The sequence below is a fragment of the Battus philenor genome, unplaced genomic scaffold (assembly GCF_028537555.1).
Source record: "Battus philenor isolate CCGP_79_NKW_IND1 unplaced genomic scaffold, ilBatPhil1.0.hap1 SCAF_25, whole genome shotgun sequence".
Lineage (NCBI taxonomy): Eukaryota > Metazoa > Arthropoda > Insecta > Lepidoptera > Papilionidae > Battus > Battus philenor.
Window position 1 is genome coordinate 5,838,882 of NW_027181688.1, and position 17,039 is coordinate 5,855,920.

At 32.1% G+C, this 17,039-nt stretch overlaps 1 protein-coding gene across 1 annotated transcript; it reads right to left on the reverse strand.

Annotated features, from left to right (window-relative positions):
* Positions 1–541: 541 nt before the first annotated feature.
* LOC137924981 (proton-coupled amino acid transporter-like protein pathetic) lies at positions 542–15,383 on the reverse strand. Its single transcript, XM_068768408.1, has 9 exons — positions 15,306–15,383; positions 8,110–8,239; positions 6,729–6,873; positions 4,428–4,558; positions 3,625–3,857; positions 2,623–2,820; positions 2,178–2,283; positions 1,399–1,615; positions 542–747 (listed from the first exon to the last, which is right to left on the reverse strand). The coding sequence occupies exons 1-9, from the start codon at positions 15,334–15,336 to the stop codon at positions 553–555; spliced, it is 1,386 nt and encodes a 461-aa protein (XP_068624509.1). The 5' UTR covers positions 15,337–15,383; the 3' UTR covers positions 542–552.
* Positions 15,384–17,039: the final 1,656 nt, after the last annotated feature.

Sequence of the window (17,039 nt, forward strand, 5' to 3'; positions counted from 1 at the left end):
GTCGTTCTACCTTCTGGAGGGTTTACCTACTTTACGTTAATAAGATTATATCCAATGTTAAATAAAAACAATGAATTTTATCCACATCAGTGCGTTCCTGGAACTGATGAGCTGAGATATAGGAAAGATTGGGTTGCCATTTCCCGTGACCTGGACTATATCGTCTTTACACATAATGAAGGGCATATCTACGCCGCGTCTTCTGTTTTATCATATCACATATATTCATTAAAGGTTAATAGATTTTATTTTTTAATTTATTGTGGTATGTGAACTGTACAATATAAAATAAATTATCATAAATTTTAGATAAATTTAAACATGTTTGCTTATTGTAGGCGTACATATCCCTTGCCATTATTATGCTACGGTCTTAAACGTATAGTAACTAAAACTATAAATTAATAGAAAAGATAATTACAAAGCGGATTTCTTAAAAATTAAACAAGCCAGAATCAGAAAATTAGAGAAAATAGAGCCAATACCTTTCTTTTTGAGAACAGTACAAAGAGCAATAAAAAGCGAGAGAAACCTAAAAAATGTTTTTATTTACTATAAACTTAACACTAAACCTTTAAGATTAGAATATGTGCCTGCTATAAACAATAATACTCCAACTGTAAGAACAAAAATGTTTTTCCAGAGACGCCATTTAAATCTACCAAGACCTGGATCTTCCCATATTATTAGGAGTTCTATTAATGCTGGGAAGATAAAGCCCATATTTGACAGACAAAATGCGCCCAACTGAAAAAGGAAATTATTTAATTAGATTAATTTAAAAAAATGATAAAACGATGCATCATCATCTAGAATTAAAGTTGATTAACAATCCTGCCATAATCGACCACCATCATCATTTTTATTTATTTTTAGGTCGCTCACAGGTGGACATGGGCCCATAGATTTCAAAGAGGATCGGTTGGAAACAGCATGCATCCGGCGTCTTCCAACGACCTCAATAGGATTGTTTGTCCATGGCCAGACATCCCACGCTGAGTTTGCGGTGCATGGTCATTGTCTTACTATCAAAGAAAGACTATTCCTTATTGTTTGTACCGATCAATAAACACAGGCATTATGTAACAGGGCTCCTAAAAGATACTTGAAATTTGACACCGATGTAATTGAATTTTCGCTTCCTTAATCTTTGTTTATTAATTAATGACCGACTATGTCACCACAAACGTTAAATGGTACCGTAACGGAACCGACTACTAGCGCCATCTATCGGCACTGAAGTAACATCGTTCCTGCTACGGCTTATGGGTTAAATGTAACTAAGGAGACAACCGAAGTACTATTTATTTCTAATTACAGATATGTTTTAGGAATTTCATACGATTTTTCAGTAATTAAAATATATGTTATCATTTTAATTTATATGGTAAAACTTACCAAGCCCATTAAATTTCCAATATTGGGAAAAGCTATGGCAATGGAAGTAATGGCAACGATAAATATAGCTCTGTATACTCTCTCCCAAAGCCAGTGTCTCTTGGGATTATGTTTCTTAGACAAATAGTGCCACACGAGATTGAATGGCGCCCAGAAGTTTAAAGCGAAGGTAATAAAAATCATTAATGCCATGAGACATTTTAGTATTGTAGGAAATCTGAAATCACACATAAAGAAAATATAACACATCAATTTTAATAAATTACGTGTCTAATGCGATAGAAGTTACTTAAAATCTATACGTGAGGTATACGTGATATTCGCGATACACGGGTCAAGCGGATTAATAATAACTGGGTAAATTTGGTCTTGGTAGTTCCCGCGTGGATTACTACCGATAGAGTATATAATGTGATCATTAATTAGATCAATAATGAAAAAGATAATACAATGTGAAAATGTTTTTTCTAGTTAACAATAAAGCGTCATAGAATGGTTTCGTGACAAAATAAAGAAAAATATACTTTTAAAAATTTGCAGTCGAGATTTAAAATTGTTCAATGTTGATCAAAATGAAATTTATAGTTAAACTAAATAATTAATAAACATAAAAAACTAACAAATATTTAGTTTAACTGCAATAAAATCATTTATTATTGAAAGTATTAAAAATTATAACACAAATAACAAAAATGTTACTTAATAATGACGAACTGAGGTTAATCTTTGTTAAGTGCGTGTTTAAGACTTTGGAATATCAAAATATTAAGTATACTTACATTTCAGAAGGGAAATTTAGAGTCACAGGTGATATAGAACTTTCACCAAAACCCCAGTAGCCAAAAAATCCGACAAGAATTAGAAACGATACAACCACGCTCATTCCTGGAAACCAATAGATCAATTAAGTTTTGTTTTTTGTATTACTTTTCTGTTTGTAGTTAATAAAGTGATGCCATTGAAAGATCGGAACTGTATTCGTGATATTTTTTGAGTTAAATAAGATACATCACCATCTGTGACTTTTTATAATGTTCATCATAATCAACCATGTCGTCATCACAGGTAACGCATCCTGATCAAAGTCTTTCGTCTTAAACATTGCGGTATACCAAATATGAATTTTAATTCTAGTTGCTGTCACGTTTATTTAGACGAGATCACTAATTTAAGAATCTGTTTACTTGGAGCAGTCCAAGAATATTTAAAATAAAATAATCTCACCAGCACAGAGCACTTTTGGAAATTGCTTAGGATCTTTCATGTTGTTTTCAATGGGCAGTGAAACTCCAACTCCTTCCATACTAAACACAACGATGCCACAAAACTCGAAGAAACCTAGAGCATCTTTCCAAGCGGGGACCGTAGATATTTTTGGCGCAACTTTGAGGCTGTATACTACCGTGGCTATTACACAGGCAACTGTAATAAAAGACAAATTTATTACTTTATTAGGTCGTTTTAAATCAAGTATGCTCAACTTACAACACGTCAGGATTTTGAGGCAGGACCATCAGATGTCAATTAATTTTAAATAATTTTAAAATTTGCGATCATGGCCAATAAATGAAGTTGATTTAAATAATTTCCATTATAGTACATTGTTTATCAATTTTCAACTTATTTTTTTATTTATACCTTAATAATTTGAATTAAATAACTCGACTTTTCCAGTTACAATCATTTAGTTGATTTCAAGGTTACTAATTAATCTGTAAATCATATAGATTTTTCCGTACTGACTCATTACGATGTCTCTAGATTGAAAAGACTTAGAGACTTTAAATTTACAGAGTAGAGATCAGAACTGTCAGTGTCGGAGAGTCAAAAATAACAATTGGAAGGGGGATTGAGAAGGTGTTTATTAAGTTCACGAAACGGGCGATATATAGCTATGTATACATGTAAAATTGATGATGTAGTAATAAAAATAGTATTAAGTAAGAAAAGGGCCAATATTTAACCACTTCTGCACATGCAGTGGAGTTATAACTCCTGAAGATGCCCCGTGGAGGGGTGAAACACGTATTGAGTGAATTAACGGTGGCAGTTGTGTCATTCGCATTGTTTGCCGCATGCGCATTTATCAGCAGGCTGGCGGGCGGTGCACTTTGTTGCACGACTACCACTGCATGTGCGGAAGTGGCTAAATATTGGTTCTTTTCTTACTTAGGATGGACTTCTCCAAGGTAACGCCTGATTCCATTAAATAAAAATAATATTTACCAATAAACACATCCGCTAGTAATGTAAACGGTGCCAAATATTTCAAAGTTGTTATCATACAGAGTAAGAGTATTGGGAGTAATAGGGCGAGCACGTATAGTCTCAATCGATCAATGTCCCCCCAAGATCCTTCGTTGCTTTCCACCAGTTGCTGGATTGTTTTGGCGATTATTATTTGGTACACGCAACATGCGCCAAATAAATCGACGCATATCGTAGCGTCGACAGCATATCTGAAAATGGAAAAATAAAATTCTTAAACATAGTATAATATTGATTAAATAAATAAATCTGTTAACGTACATATCGATTTAGAAGGAGAATTTACAATTTACTACGCAATTCAGTTATTTGCAGAAGTTTGAATACTTAAAAGTGATACATGTTTCTTATTAAGTAAAATTCGAAAAAAAAATTTCGACCTTATGCCTTTAGAAGAATAACTTATAATTTTATTGACCCTTTAATATGTAGTAAAATATGAATGTAGAAGATTGTGTACTTAAAATGACATTTTTATTCAAGAAAAAGATTAACAGAGGGTAAAGAAGAAGTAAGGATAACGGATTTTTTACTCAGAAATATTGGTTTCTTCGTTGTGTCATCTAAGCAGTTTCACAAATAAAAGAAATAGTGTAATTAAAGAAAATTAAAATTATGCAAATTTAAAATTGAGAATTGATCCAGCAATCAAGAATTTTAATTTAAAACCCATGGCATAACCATTACAAAACCGCTGCGCCAAAATTATTACTATTCATTTTATAAAACAGATGTAAGTAAGATAATAAGCGCAAAATTACCTGAACCATTTGCTATATTTCCTCAATCTAGGAAACGGTCCGACTTCTAGGGACGCTTCCGCCACATCCGGGTAAGACATTTCTGGCAGATGTAATCTTTTGTATAGCGTTTGGGCTGATTTAACTAATATCTGAAAATTTAAGATTACATTGTTTTAAATACTGTCTATAAGCTTTTTGTATAATTTTGTTTCACATTATGCACATTTTTATTGCAACTTTTAATTATTTTTTTAACGTGACGTTAACTTTTAATTTATCCAAAAAAGAAAAATTGTATGTTAACTTGCAATAATTTTATAGTTGTTATATTTAAATTTAAAATATTGAGGTAATTCCATTTGAATGGAAATTAATAGAAACATAACTTTACAATATAGTAAAATCATATAAATATAATCTAATAGAATAGATATAAATAATTATAGATATATATCTAAAGCTCCGGAGGGAGTTTATTATGCAATTTTTTTTATTAGATTTGTATATGTATAATAATTTTAATTTATTGTTTCCAGTTTATTACTAAGATTTGATTATTTACTAGCTGGTAAGGGGCACCCTTCGAAGGCATTGTTACGCTTTTTTTAACACATTTAAATTTAGCTTTGGCTTTAAATGGAAAGGCTTTGAAATCTTCTATTAAGGCTTAAAAATATTAGGGAACAATTTAAATACAATAGTTTAATTTAGATGTAATTGTAGACGGATTTGTGATGACATTTATCTTTATATATATAAAACGGAAAACATTAAAAAGCAACCAAGGATAGTTAGAGGTTTAGGTAAACACAAAACCTTACACGAACTGAACTCCGCGATCGTGAAACTTTGGTAAAATTTCACCGGTGCCGGTAAAACTTGGCGGTGATAATATAAAAGATCGCAACATTTATTTTAACTTATTTCTGTCGGGGAATACGTTTTGCCCCGGGGAAACTTGTTTAGGGGTAAATATTTAGTTTTCCCCACCTCTGTATTTTAGTTTAAGGATCAACTTTTTGTTCTTGTACCCAATTAAATGTAACCGTTTTATAATCTTTCTGATTTGTGGCATCGTTAAAATTTATGTTATTCATTAAAAACTTAGAAATAAATTTTATATTAGTGTCTATCGGTTGAATTACACAATTTAAACGGGTATAAAATAATTTATTTGTCAGTTTTAATCCTTCGAAAGCCAAAGTGAAATTTGCTACATTATATAAGATCATCACAATCATATATAGTCGTTAAATTAAAATAAAGTTTACGTTAAATCGCAATGCGACAGCTATCTAGATGAACTAACAACAAACTCAAAAGGATAGTATTTTTTTTCTAAAAATTACAATTAATTTCTAAACATCTTTTTTCTAAACATAGTCTGAAGAAGAGTAATATCCCTTTTGGCAAAGCCTGTGCTTAACAAATTTCTTTAATTTACTGAGATCATTAAAAAATAAATCAAGACTTCGAAGAAAAGGAAGAAGGCCATTAGAAAGACCCTTAAGACGAGGGGCCCTACTGTTTTATAAAACGATTTTGCAACGATGGGCAGATTGACAAGAAAATATTATTAATATTATTTTGAAAAACAATTTTTTTTAATTAGTGAGAAATACACTGACGGCTGTAAAACAGTTTAAATGCAGTCCAGCTGCCAATGCTATAGTTGAATTTAATATTTTGTAATTTTAAATATATACATTTTTGGTATTCAAAAATATTTGAGTGTCACATTTCGATAGTAAGGTGGCGACTCAACTGGGTGCGTTTTGCGACTGATAAAAATCAAGCAATTGGTTTGTTCCGTCGGTTTTCTATGACAATTCAATTGAGTCTTATGATTTATTATTGTTTTACTACCATATTTTTTTTATATAGAGTTAAAATTATACCTTACAATATTGCAGATGAAAAAAAATATAGTGATAGGTTATAGGCGTTAAAACTTCAAAGGATTAAATATAAAAATTAATTTTTTGCCAATTAATGTACGTAATACGATATTCGAAAGTCAATGGTTTCTTAAATAATAAATAACGTAAGTAAGGAATACAGTTTATGTAATTCGGATTACTGCAATTAAATTGATTATAGGTTACTATCTATCCCTGCACTCTTAGTACTAACAGAAGTTGTTGCCCTATTTCAGAGTCATTATTCTATAAGGGGTAATTGGAAATATGTGTAAATGCCTAAAATCCTTTTGCTGACAATTCGTCTATACATTCACATCTTTAAGTATGTTATATTTATAACAAGCACCCAGTAGAAATATAAGTAAAGAATAACAAAATTGATGTAACGCTTACTTACATGTATACAATAGGTGATGTAGAATCCGAATATAATTGTTACAAACAGCGCCGTCCAAAGCCCGCATTTCATGAAGGCTTCGTGAATCCCGAGTATTCCACCACCGAGGCATCCTTTTATTAGATGTCCCGTTGATTCTAGAGTACTGAAATAAAAATTCTTATCATTGTATTTTGAGATAAAATAATACTCTATTTAACTAAATGTATCTTATTTAATACACATTTATTGTAATTATTTATACTCAATAATTATTTTATGAAATCTCTTTTTATGCACACAGTTATTGGAAATTGTTTTGGAAACTAACTTCGGCCATGGCCTTGTAAAATCTTTAAATAAAAATTACGACTGTGCGTACTGGCAGCAGTATAGAGAAGTTCTATCCTAAATGAAATAAAACTTGTTTTTAATTTACATTTTCCCAACTTTATTTTGTTTAATTTTATTATGTTCCATAGTCTCACAATTTGTACCTAATTCTACTCTTATCCGATTAGGACTTATATTAATTACGTCACTTATAACCTTTTTGCAATACTCTAAGAAGATGTGAAGTAAACGTAAGAGAAGTAATAAGAAGTGAAGTATTAGGTAAAGTTAACCGCATGATTGCTTCATAGGGAACATTATTACGGGATGCTTGTATTTGACTTATTCATTTTAAATCTCTTTTAAGGCTTTTAAAGCGAAGCTTATCTGCTACCGGAGAAGCCTTAACTTGCGTCGCTATTCACTACTGTTTCACTGGGTAGAAAGGCTGCTGAGGTCTAGCATCGCTTCGGCTGACGCATGAAGTAACTAGGCTCAAGGGTTCCCACAAGTGAGCCTCGGCTTGAAAAGTCACCCGTCGATACTATTTGCTTAACATTGCGACACTAGGGCGACCAAGACGACCGAACCTTGACTTGGTCGGTTGCTATCGCCTGGTTAATATACATTACTACTATTTCGGAAAGCGTTAGTACTGGAACAAGAAATGGCAGAAGGAACTCATGCGACGCTTTTATCTGGTATGATCGGAAGTTAGCGTTCCCTATAATATACGAACAAGCTTCGTTTCTGACGAGACCGGTTTCAACTTTCAACAAGACGATTATATTAGCGCTGGTAAGGACTCGAGAATTAGCATCGAATTATGAAGATTCTAGTAGCAGCTCCTCATCTAAAGAAACTGACACAGTTTGCCAAAATTGAACAAAAATATGAATATGTTTGTGAATGTGTTTTTATTATTAAGGCTTTTATGTCCTTATTAGTATTACAAATAGAATAAGCTAGTTAGGACAACTTGATATTTTCAGTTCAGAATGTTGTAGAAACATATGCTACACTAAAAAAATAGGAATAATACCGGTTTTTAACAAGGAAAAATACTTACTTAGTGGGTTTAGATGTATTTCTATGAGACACGAAGTCGTAATGTTCTTTATCTGCGTGTATAACAAACTTTTTACCGTTGGCTTCTGGTGGTGGCTGCGGAGGCGGTTTTGGGGATGAATCTTGACCACCTTGGAATAGTTTTCAGTCATTTATCAATAAATGAAAAATTTACAAAAAAAAACATTAAAATTTTTAATATTTGTAGTTTTACTTATTTACTCCAATCTCTCACTACTAATTTATGGTAACACATAATGCAGGAAGAGTATTTTAAATAATATATTAAGTACATCTAACATTTTATTAAATAAAGCTCAAGACGTGGCCTCTCTGGACTTTGTCACTAAGCACAAAAACAAATCAACCCGGTTGTGGAGAGTTAACAGGTCGTGCTGCTTTGAGTTGATATGATTTCGATGCCCCAAGAGCGATGCGGACTCACACAAACAACACACAACCCTGTTCCTTTTAGTGTATTAACTTCGAAAAGCAATGAATCTCATGGTCTAAAGTTGCCCTTGGGCCACCCGTACTTCAGACAGCACAGCAACAAGTTTAGCGGCTTCTCTTCCAATATATGTACATATATTGTCAGTGATTGTCTAGTCAATGATATGCGGTTTAAATTAGAATATGGTGTATTTTCTTTTGACGTCCAATCGTATCTCAGGATCATAATTTTATAATTCAGTCGTAGAACATATACAGCTGGATATATATCACCTTCTTAGATTTATAATAAAACCAATTTTAAGCGGTCTGTGTCCAACGTCTCCCAACCACTTTAACAAGGCTGGTTCACCTTGTGGGTGCATGTTGGGCTTGTTGGTCCATGGTTTCCACTCTAGAACCTTAAGACTCTAGCGGACATGTTCTGCGCACTAAAATCAACACTTTCATCCTTCCTTAGAATATTTATGTATAATAAATCATTTATATAACTACACTATTAATATAAATTACTGGAACTGCATATTTATTAACATTTAAGTGCTAAATCTGTGCTCTTCAAATATCACATTCATATGTTATCTTTATAATGTAGTATTAAATAGGATTACCGTTACAAGTCTGATACTCAGAGTGTCGAGGCTGTTGAACATGCGTAGTTTCGAATATGTTTAGAGTAAATTAAAAAGGTAACTTCATAATTGGAAATAAATATAAATATGTGAAGCAGATACTTCAGCATTGTTTTTAAAATAGTGCTATGTCACCTTTCCTGATGTCACTAATGTAAATTTGGTGATATCACAGTTCCGGAGAATTTTCTAATATTCGAGTAACAGCGTAAAAATTTCTTTAGAGATCAACGAGACCACTATTTAAACCTCATTCATTACTAATCAACAATCATTTTTTATAACATATGTATCTACCCTACATAAATGTATTATTTACAACGATTAGACACTTTTACATTGCGTGCACACCGACATATTTTAAATATATCTTCTATATAAATTAATCGTAATAAGTGTTGCTAATAGTAGCCTGCGGGAACGGTTAGACCAATAAGGATACTTCTTGTTTCCCATTTTCGATTGGCACAGGGTGCTAAAGAAAAAATTCTGCAATTGCAAGGAAATTGTAAGAACTATACATTTCTCTTCCCGTACATATAACAGAGTAAATTATAACACATATCCCTAGTCAAACGTTTCACGTGAATCAGGATGCAATAAAACTAAAAGTATCGTTTGTTTACTTCATTTAAGCCCTACAAGTCCACTGCTGAACGTAACTCCTCTGTACTTTTGCAATAGAACCGATTAGAAACGGCTTGCTTCCAACACCTTCTGATGACTTTAACAAGATCCTCCGTCCATCTTGTGAGTGTAAATAAAGCAATACAATAAAAATTTAATACCATAATCGTTATTAAGACATAAAATTGATGAATAAAGTGATAAATCTGAAATTCGTTTTTTTTTATTATTTTACGTATTAACTTTTGAAAGTACGAAAACTGACAGAGCGGCTACTTATAATAATAATTAGCACTGTCGAGATATGGTAATTTTAAAAGACTTAGTCGTCGTTCTAGTTCACATATGCCCACTACAAGGCATTGGCATATATCATAATCGCAACGCTTTGTTGGCGATCCCAGTGTGGTAATATGATACGCAGTTGACACTGTTGCCCATCGTCTGAAAATTTGTCTGTGAGCAATGGTACTCCGACATAATTACCGATAAAACATACATTCTATCTATAATTAGATGCGATTGAATAAATAGATAATAGGCATTTCTCACAGTCGTATTTTAAAAGAGATTTAAAAAATAATAAAACTTTTTTTTATCTTCTGTTACGGCATTGTTCAAAATTAACAAACCCGATATTTATTCGCGAAATTGTTCTACGATGAACAATTGAAATATTTAACAAAATTGCATGACTACTAGTTTTCACAGCCTTATCGCAACCGGTCTTCACTGGAGAGGATGCACTACTGTGTTTTTGAGATACCGTGGCGGTATATAAGTAAGGATAGCAAGTAGATTCTTTGAAGCGTTTGCAAGAGTTTCTCCGTATTTTTCGAAGTGGTTATATCAGCTTTAATAATTTTCCCCATAATTCGATAATAGCAACAGATTGATCCGAAGTTTTGCAATTTCTATATCAGGTATCCCATAATGACAAAAGTACATTACTTAAGTGGCTCCTCTAGCCGATAATTTTGTGAATTAAATCTATTCCTACTGCCTCCATGCCAGCCCCAGTGTTCTTTCATTTCTTTCTTAGTTATCAATTTTCTGCACATTATCTGTCCTGTACATAATTTCCTTTCTTCAAGTTTTATATCTTTTTATAATTTTTGTTATTATTTCTACTGTTAATCCTATCAGCCTATAGACACGCACTGGAAAGAATATTCATCCCTCAAAGATATCTATGGGAGGGGTACATAATAATCGCCAATCGCCAAGCTTGACAGGAGGTTTGGCGATTCTGGTGTGGTATTATGGTACGCAGAGGACGGAAACTTGTTTGTGAGCTGTGGCAATTGTATATAATTAATGCACAAACTATAAATTAAATTCGTAATATTGTATCTCGGGAATCGAATTCGCGACCTACGACCGCTCGATCTTCTACCGCTGGGTTATCGCCGCTTTTTACTCTTATGTTTTACTTATAACTAACAATGCTTCACTTGCAATAATGTTTCCTAATTTTATTATATTTATTTCTATATACTATAAGAATATATCCCTAAATACAATCATGATCTCAAGATGAGCCTTTTGGAGGCTTTTATGCCCAGTTGACCGGTGAACCTCCCAAGATAAGGTTCCTTAAAGAGTCTTCGAGGTTAGTAAATATATAAAAGTCTATACTTAGCACTGTTCAATACTTTAACAATAACAATCGTAAAATAAATAATTAAATAAAATATACATAAATAAATAATTTAGATATATAAAACATATATTGCAATATAGTTAAATAAATAATAAAAATTGTAGTAAAATTCACATTTAAATGGTAATTTGCAACGTGTTAGTGTTTATTTGCGTACAATTAGTTTGCCAGCAACTTCGTTATCGTTCCTTCTTCTTGATCCTATGATCAATTGGTTCTATGTGCATTTGTATTAATAATTCAATAGATTTGTTAAAATTAATTGGTTTCTTTAAGAAACACTTTCAATGCTCTGGCACCTCAAACTCAGTGACCTATTTGTTCAGTTTTGGATTCACTTTGTTTTATCAACACAAGGTCAACGAGTATAATATTTTAAATTACTTTATATTCATTACAAACGTTGTGCATTCTTCATATGTAGAAATTCTACGAAAATTGTAGACGGATCCATACAATAATCGACTTCTAAAGAAGTGTTCATACTACTTATTAAAAACATTCTTTTCTCGCTATTGTCTTAGGTTTTATCAACACAATTCCACAGAATAAACAAATACCTATTAAATACTTGTTGATGTTTATGTTTTGAAACAACTAGCCTTTTTGCCATATTTGTTATTTGACAAACTAAAATGGCCGAAAGACTTCAGTAATTATTAAAAAGAAACCTAAAGGACTGAAAGACTTTCGGCTTCTCTTTTTAAATCTATGTTTAAATAATATTAATTTTGCAAGCGTCAGTACATGTTATTATATGTTTATTATTACGCATATATTATACAATCAGATGGCTTATTGCAGATCAATACGTAAGTTAGCAAGAAATTATATCAATTTCCTAGACTTCTCTTAGGCGAATAAGCTGTCTGCAAGACTTTGTAAACATCCGATGTTCTTCTAAGAAACACTACTTAAAAACATGGGGGATATTGGATGGTCATAGAGTCAGTTCTAGATGAGGCAAAGTACTAAGTCACATTCAGAGTCCCCAAATCGACTCTTTGATAAGTTAAATAATAGTATAATAAATATATTCTTGTATAACTTTTTAAAAAAAGAAGTCTCAGATTTAGGAAACTTGACTGTACACATAACGAATATTGTGTACACTCTTCTGTTTGTACACATTATTGGGGAAGTTTAAATTTATTATCTGTTTCGTTATATTATTTTAGTTAAGCATTTAATTCAATTAAAATTTACCTAATATCAAAAGGCGTTGAAAACTAAAAGCCAAGCCACGGTAGGTTTTTTGGTCCATTTGTTTTTTAATATTTATAAGGATTTAAAATTGGGCAGAATAAACATAGTAAAGGTTGTTAAGTGGTAACAATTTCTAGTCCTGTTTATATTATATTTCTCCTTCGTACGCTCCTACGCTTGTTTCTACTATGGTTGTTTAAGAATCTCATTTCTCTATAATTATCATTCAAAATCTCGAATTATCAAAGTGATTTCTTCAAACTATTTTGAGCATCACTATAAGTAGTAGAAACTCTTATATCTGTAGCCTAGATATAAAACCTCTTTAGCAGGTGTTTTCTTATACGTTCCGATTATGAATAGATAATGAGCCGTGTATGTCACGACATACATGTGGCGAATATTGTTATTCTTTATGTAAAGTGAGAGAACGTTAAGAATGCGTAGAATTGTTACAAAAAATAATTCGACATTCAGTTATAGTTTTTTTTTAAATGTACATATTGCGCAAATTTTGCGATATAAATATCGGGCGTTTCAATTATATTCGCGGCCCCATGCGCTAGTCTGATCTGGTCTCAACTACGCTCGATACCAAAGAGACATAGAACCTGACAATGTTTTTAAAAATGGCTTACGAAAGTCAATTGTAAAGGATACGACGAATAAAGGAAGAGAGTTTCAATTTTAATGTTTTGTATTCATTATGTTACGAGTACATTCTACGGAACAATTATATCGATAATCTTTCACGAAACGTATTAAAAAATCTAAATTTATATATACTTATTAGTAGTAACATATTTACTATACAATGTAAATATAAAATCAACCAATCACACGCAATAAGTTTATTCCGAACAACGTTCTCTTTCGATAATTTACACTTAGTTTCGTTTTTACTTTCGTCATGTTTATATTTTTAAATCTAACTTTATATCCAAGAATGATAAAAACTTTATTCATACATCGATTTTCAACTCTTAAATAGACAATGCTGTGATCACTTATATAGAACACTTATTTTAATTAGTAGCGCGTTGAATAGATTACCATTAGTAAAGACGTGAAGATCATGAGCCGGCAAGCGCGGCGTAGGACCTGGTTTCGGTCGTTGAAAGTCGCTGGGTGTAAGTCGCTTTCTTCTGGTCTTATTGGAAATCTATAGGAGAGGCCTGTATCGCTGGATATCGAACGGCTGATACGGTAATTATGTCAGTTAATTGCTGGCGTCTCTTATGTATGTGTTGAAATATTCATGTAAATTTTTATAACAGATAAATATAAATAAAGTGATTAGATAATTGAATATTTTTTTCTATAGAAAGTAACGAGACAACACTGTTATCACTTTATTAGGGCCATGAACTGCTTCTATATATTCAACAGAACTTCACGAAAAAACCTGTTTTTACGAATAAACATGTTTATTATTTACCGCGCAATTGAGGTATTGCTTTGCGAATTACTGCTTGATTAGTGTTTTGATTAGTAAAATTTTCCTAGTCGTTTATTACTGAAGGTTGCGCTCTTCTTGGAAAGCCTTGGTCGAGGATTCGATGAGGTGCAGGTAACAGGGGTTGATCTGCTTTTCTAAGTTATTATAAGACACCTACACGAACAGAGTCCGCTCATCAGGTTGGTAATAGTCTTCTAAGTCTCTTTCCCTCTATTTTTCCTATAACAACCAGCTAATCGAGATTCTCTGGTTGCCTCCGATTTATGTGTCTGAAATAGCCCAAACCCGCTTATAGCAGATGGTAGAGAGCTAGGTATTTATACGGAGTCATAGGTGAGCAGATCTATTGGTTCGCCTTGCAGTTCACGCCAGTACCACATACCAAAAGTGTCCAGGATTCAGTAATACAAGTCACTCTCATAGTTATATCTCTCCAAAAATTTCTATGAATAGGTAGTAAGCTGCCCTGACCATTTTCTAGGTGCAAATATTACGCTTCGCTTGCTAGTTAGTGATCTCAACTCCAAAACTGTGGACCGAGAGGCATAGTCTTGCGTATCATGTGACCTGCTCACTGTTACTTGAATTTGACTATTTGATGGGTTACGTCGTTTATTTATGTTAGCATAAAAGACAGATTACTAGTCTAAATTCTCTACATATGTATGTATATACATATACATACATATGTATATATTTATATTTAGTTATGATGAATGAGACACATAAGTTCGGATGTGTAACACTATTGCTGTTCTATCTTTGACCTTAAACTTGATTGGAGTAACAAATGTGTGTGTGAATAATTTCGTAATAAGAAATACTAATCAATTAAAAAAAATATTATACGCATATCTATATTCTTTAAAGACTATCTACATGGTAAGATAGTCAAGTGTAAGAATGGAGAACGGAAAAAGAAAGAGAAGTCCGTTACCCAACCGATAGACCACAAAAAATATTCACACTAAAAATAAGTAAAATGTTTTAAAAAGTAAATTAAACTTAGCTTATTATCATAACGTTTACATTTATAAATAAAAGTCTTATTTTATCTTATCAAGATTAGCTTTACTAATACAGCATCACGTGAACATTGTAACTAAATCTGAACTAAAACTAAAATGTTTTCTGTATTAAATATTTTTATTACTCACGTGTTTCGAGTTCATTTCCATTTTTCCTCATTAGTGAATCACAAAAACACGTGCGAACCTCTCAAAGGCTGTCTTTCGACTCAATTATAACGCGTGCACATCCCCGCTAGCGCCTTTGTTCGACCTTCTATAGTACTGTCGTGTGATCAAGTTTTTATTTAGTTTTAAGATATTTTCATAATATCTCTAGAATTATTAGGCGTGAAATTTTGTAGGTATTATATCTTTGTAGTTTTTTCATGGTTAAATTTATATAAATCTGTAACCAAGATAGCAATGTAATAAATTTAGTTATGAATGTAACTATTTTACTAATGACACTAACTGTACTGTGATGTTGTCGTTAAAATAATGTAATCTTTGCGATACGAGGGTTGAAACTGGACTAGTAATTATATGAAGGTAGGGGACTTATTTTCTTTACTTTGTTTTTAAAACACCAACCGTCCAACATCTTCAAAATTTCAAGTCTCATTGTGTAAAGGTCAGCTATGAGTGATTTTTACGAAATTGTACCCGGTGTGTTGAGAGGACGTTCATTAAATTTAAAGTATAGCTCTTATAGGTTTAACCCTTAATAGCCTAGAGTTTCAATTTTGATACCAATCTTTTAAACCGAATGTTCACATTACTATTAGTTTTTTCTATAGGTTAGTTGTACGTATTTTACTGTTGTATAATATTCTATCCAAGAAAATTTAAAAAAATCTATTTTTCCCTTCATTTAGACCTTTAAGCAAACACAGTAATATTATAAAAAATCGCTTTTATAAATCAGGCTACTTAGGGGTTAAAACTTGGCCAGAATATTTTTTTTGTTGTATTAAAATTACAAAGATCTAATTTTATGAAATTACATCTACAATAGGCAGTGCGATCCACGCAAAGCCGACGAGTGATAATTAGTTATTTATAACAAATCTTATCTTCTAAGATTTTAATAATTACAGCAACTATAGATGTAATTTCTTAGTATCAGATGTCTTAATCATACGGGTGCTGAATAAACCGCATTGTAGAGAGAAGGATCGAATACGGTGCTCACGGCTAACGGTCCGAGTTGCATATTCAGGGAGTCTTGTAATGCCATCACCGAGCGGATTATTCTCTAAATCTAACCAAATTATAAATGATTTTAATGCCGCTTTGGAAACTCGTTTAAGAAATCAATAGATTTTCACTCTTGACAGACGTGGATCCTTCAATAAGTTATAGAAAGCTTTCGACGTTATATTTCTCGCTTCTACTTCTACCGAAAACTGATTAACTATGTCTAGTTATTGCATTATTGAATAAGTCGTAGCATTTTTAAATCTTTGTTTTAGTACTTTCAGTATATTTTTCTGTCGCCATATTCATATACAAATTTTAGATTTGCATACAAATTTTCGTTGAATATATTTCATTTTAATTCGTTGTGTACTCGTAGTACTTATTCACTGGTTACGTGGGCTTTAAGTAGATTAGTTTTATCGATATTAGTAAGTCAAATAATAGTATCACGTACTAGTAATACACGTTTCGAAATTATTGAAAAAAAAAAACAAATTAAGTTCGGTGTAAATAACGCCACCGCCAAATTCTCAGGGATTAATTGTTGTTTCTCATACGTATCCGTCATAAGTGTTAAATCAGGAGTTGCTCTTCAGGATATTATATAATGATATTTAATATTTAATGCCCTTGTACGATCATTTCTATGTAAAAGCATATACCTGCCGGTTTACAAGCATT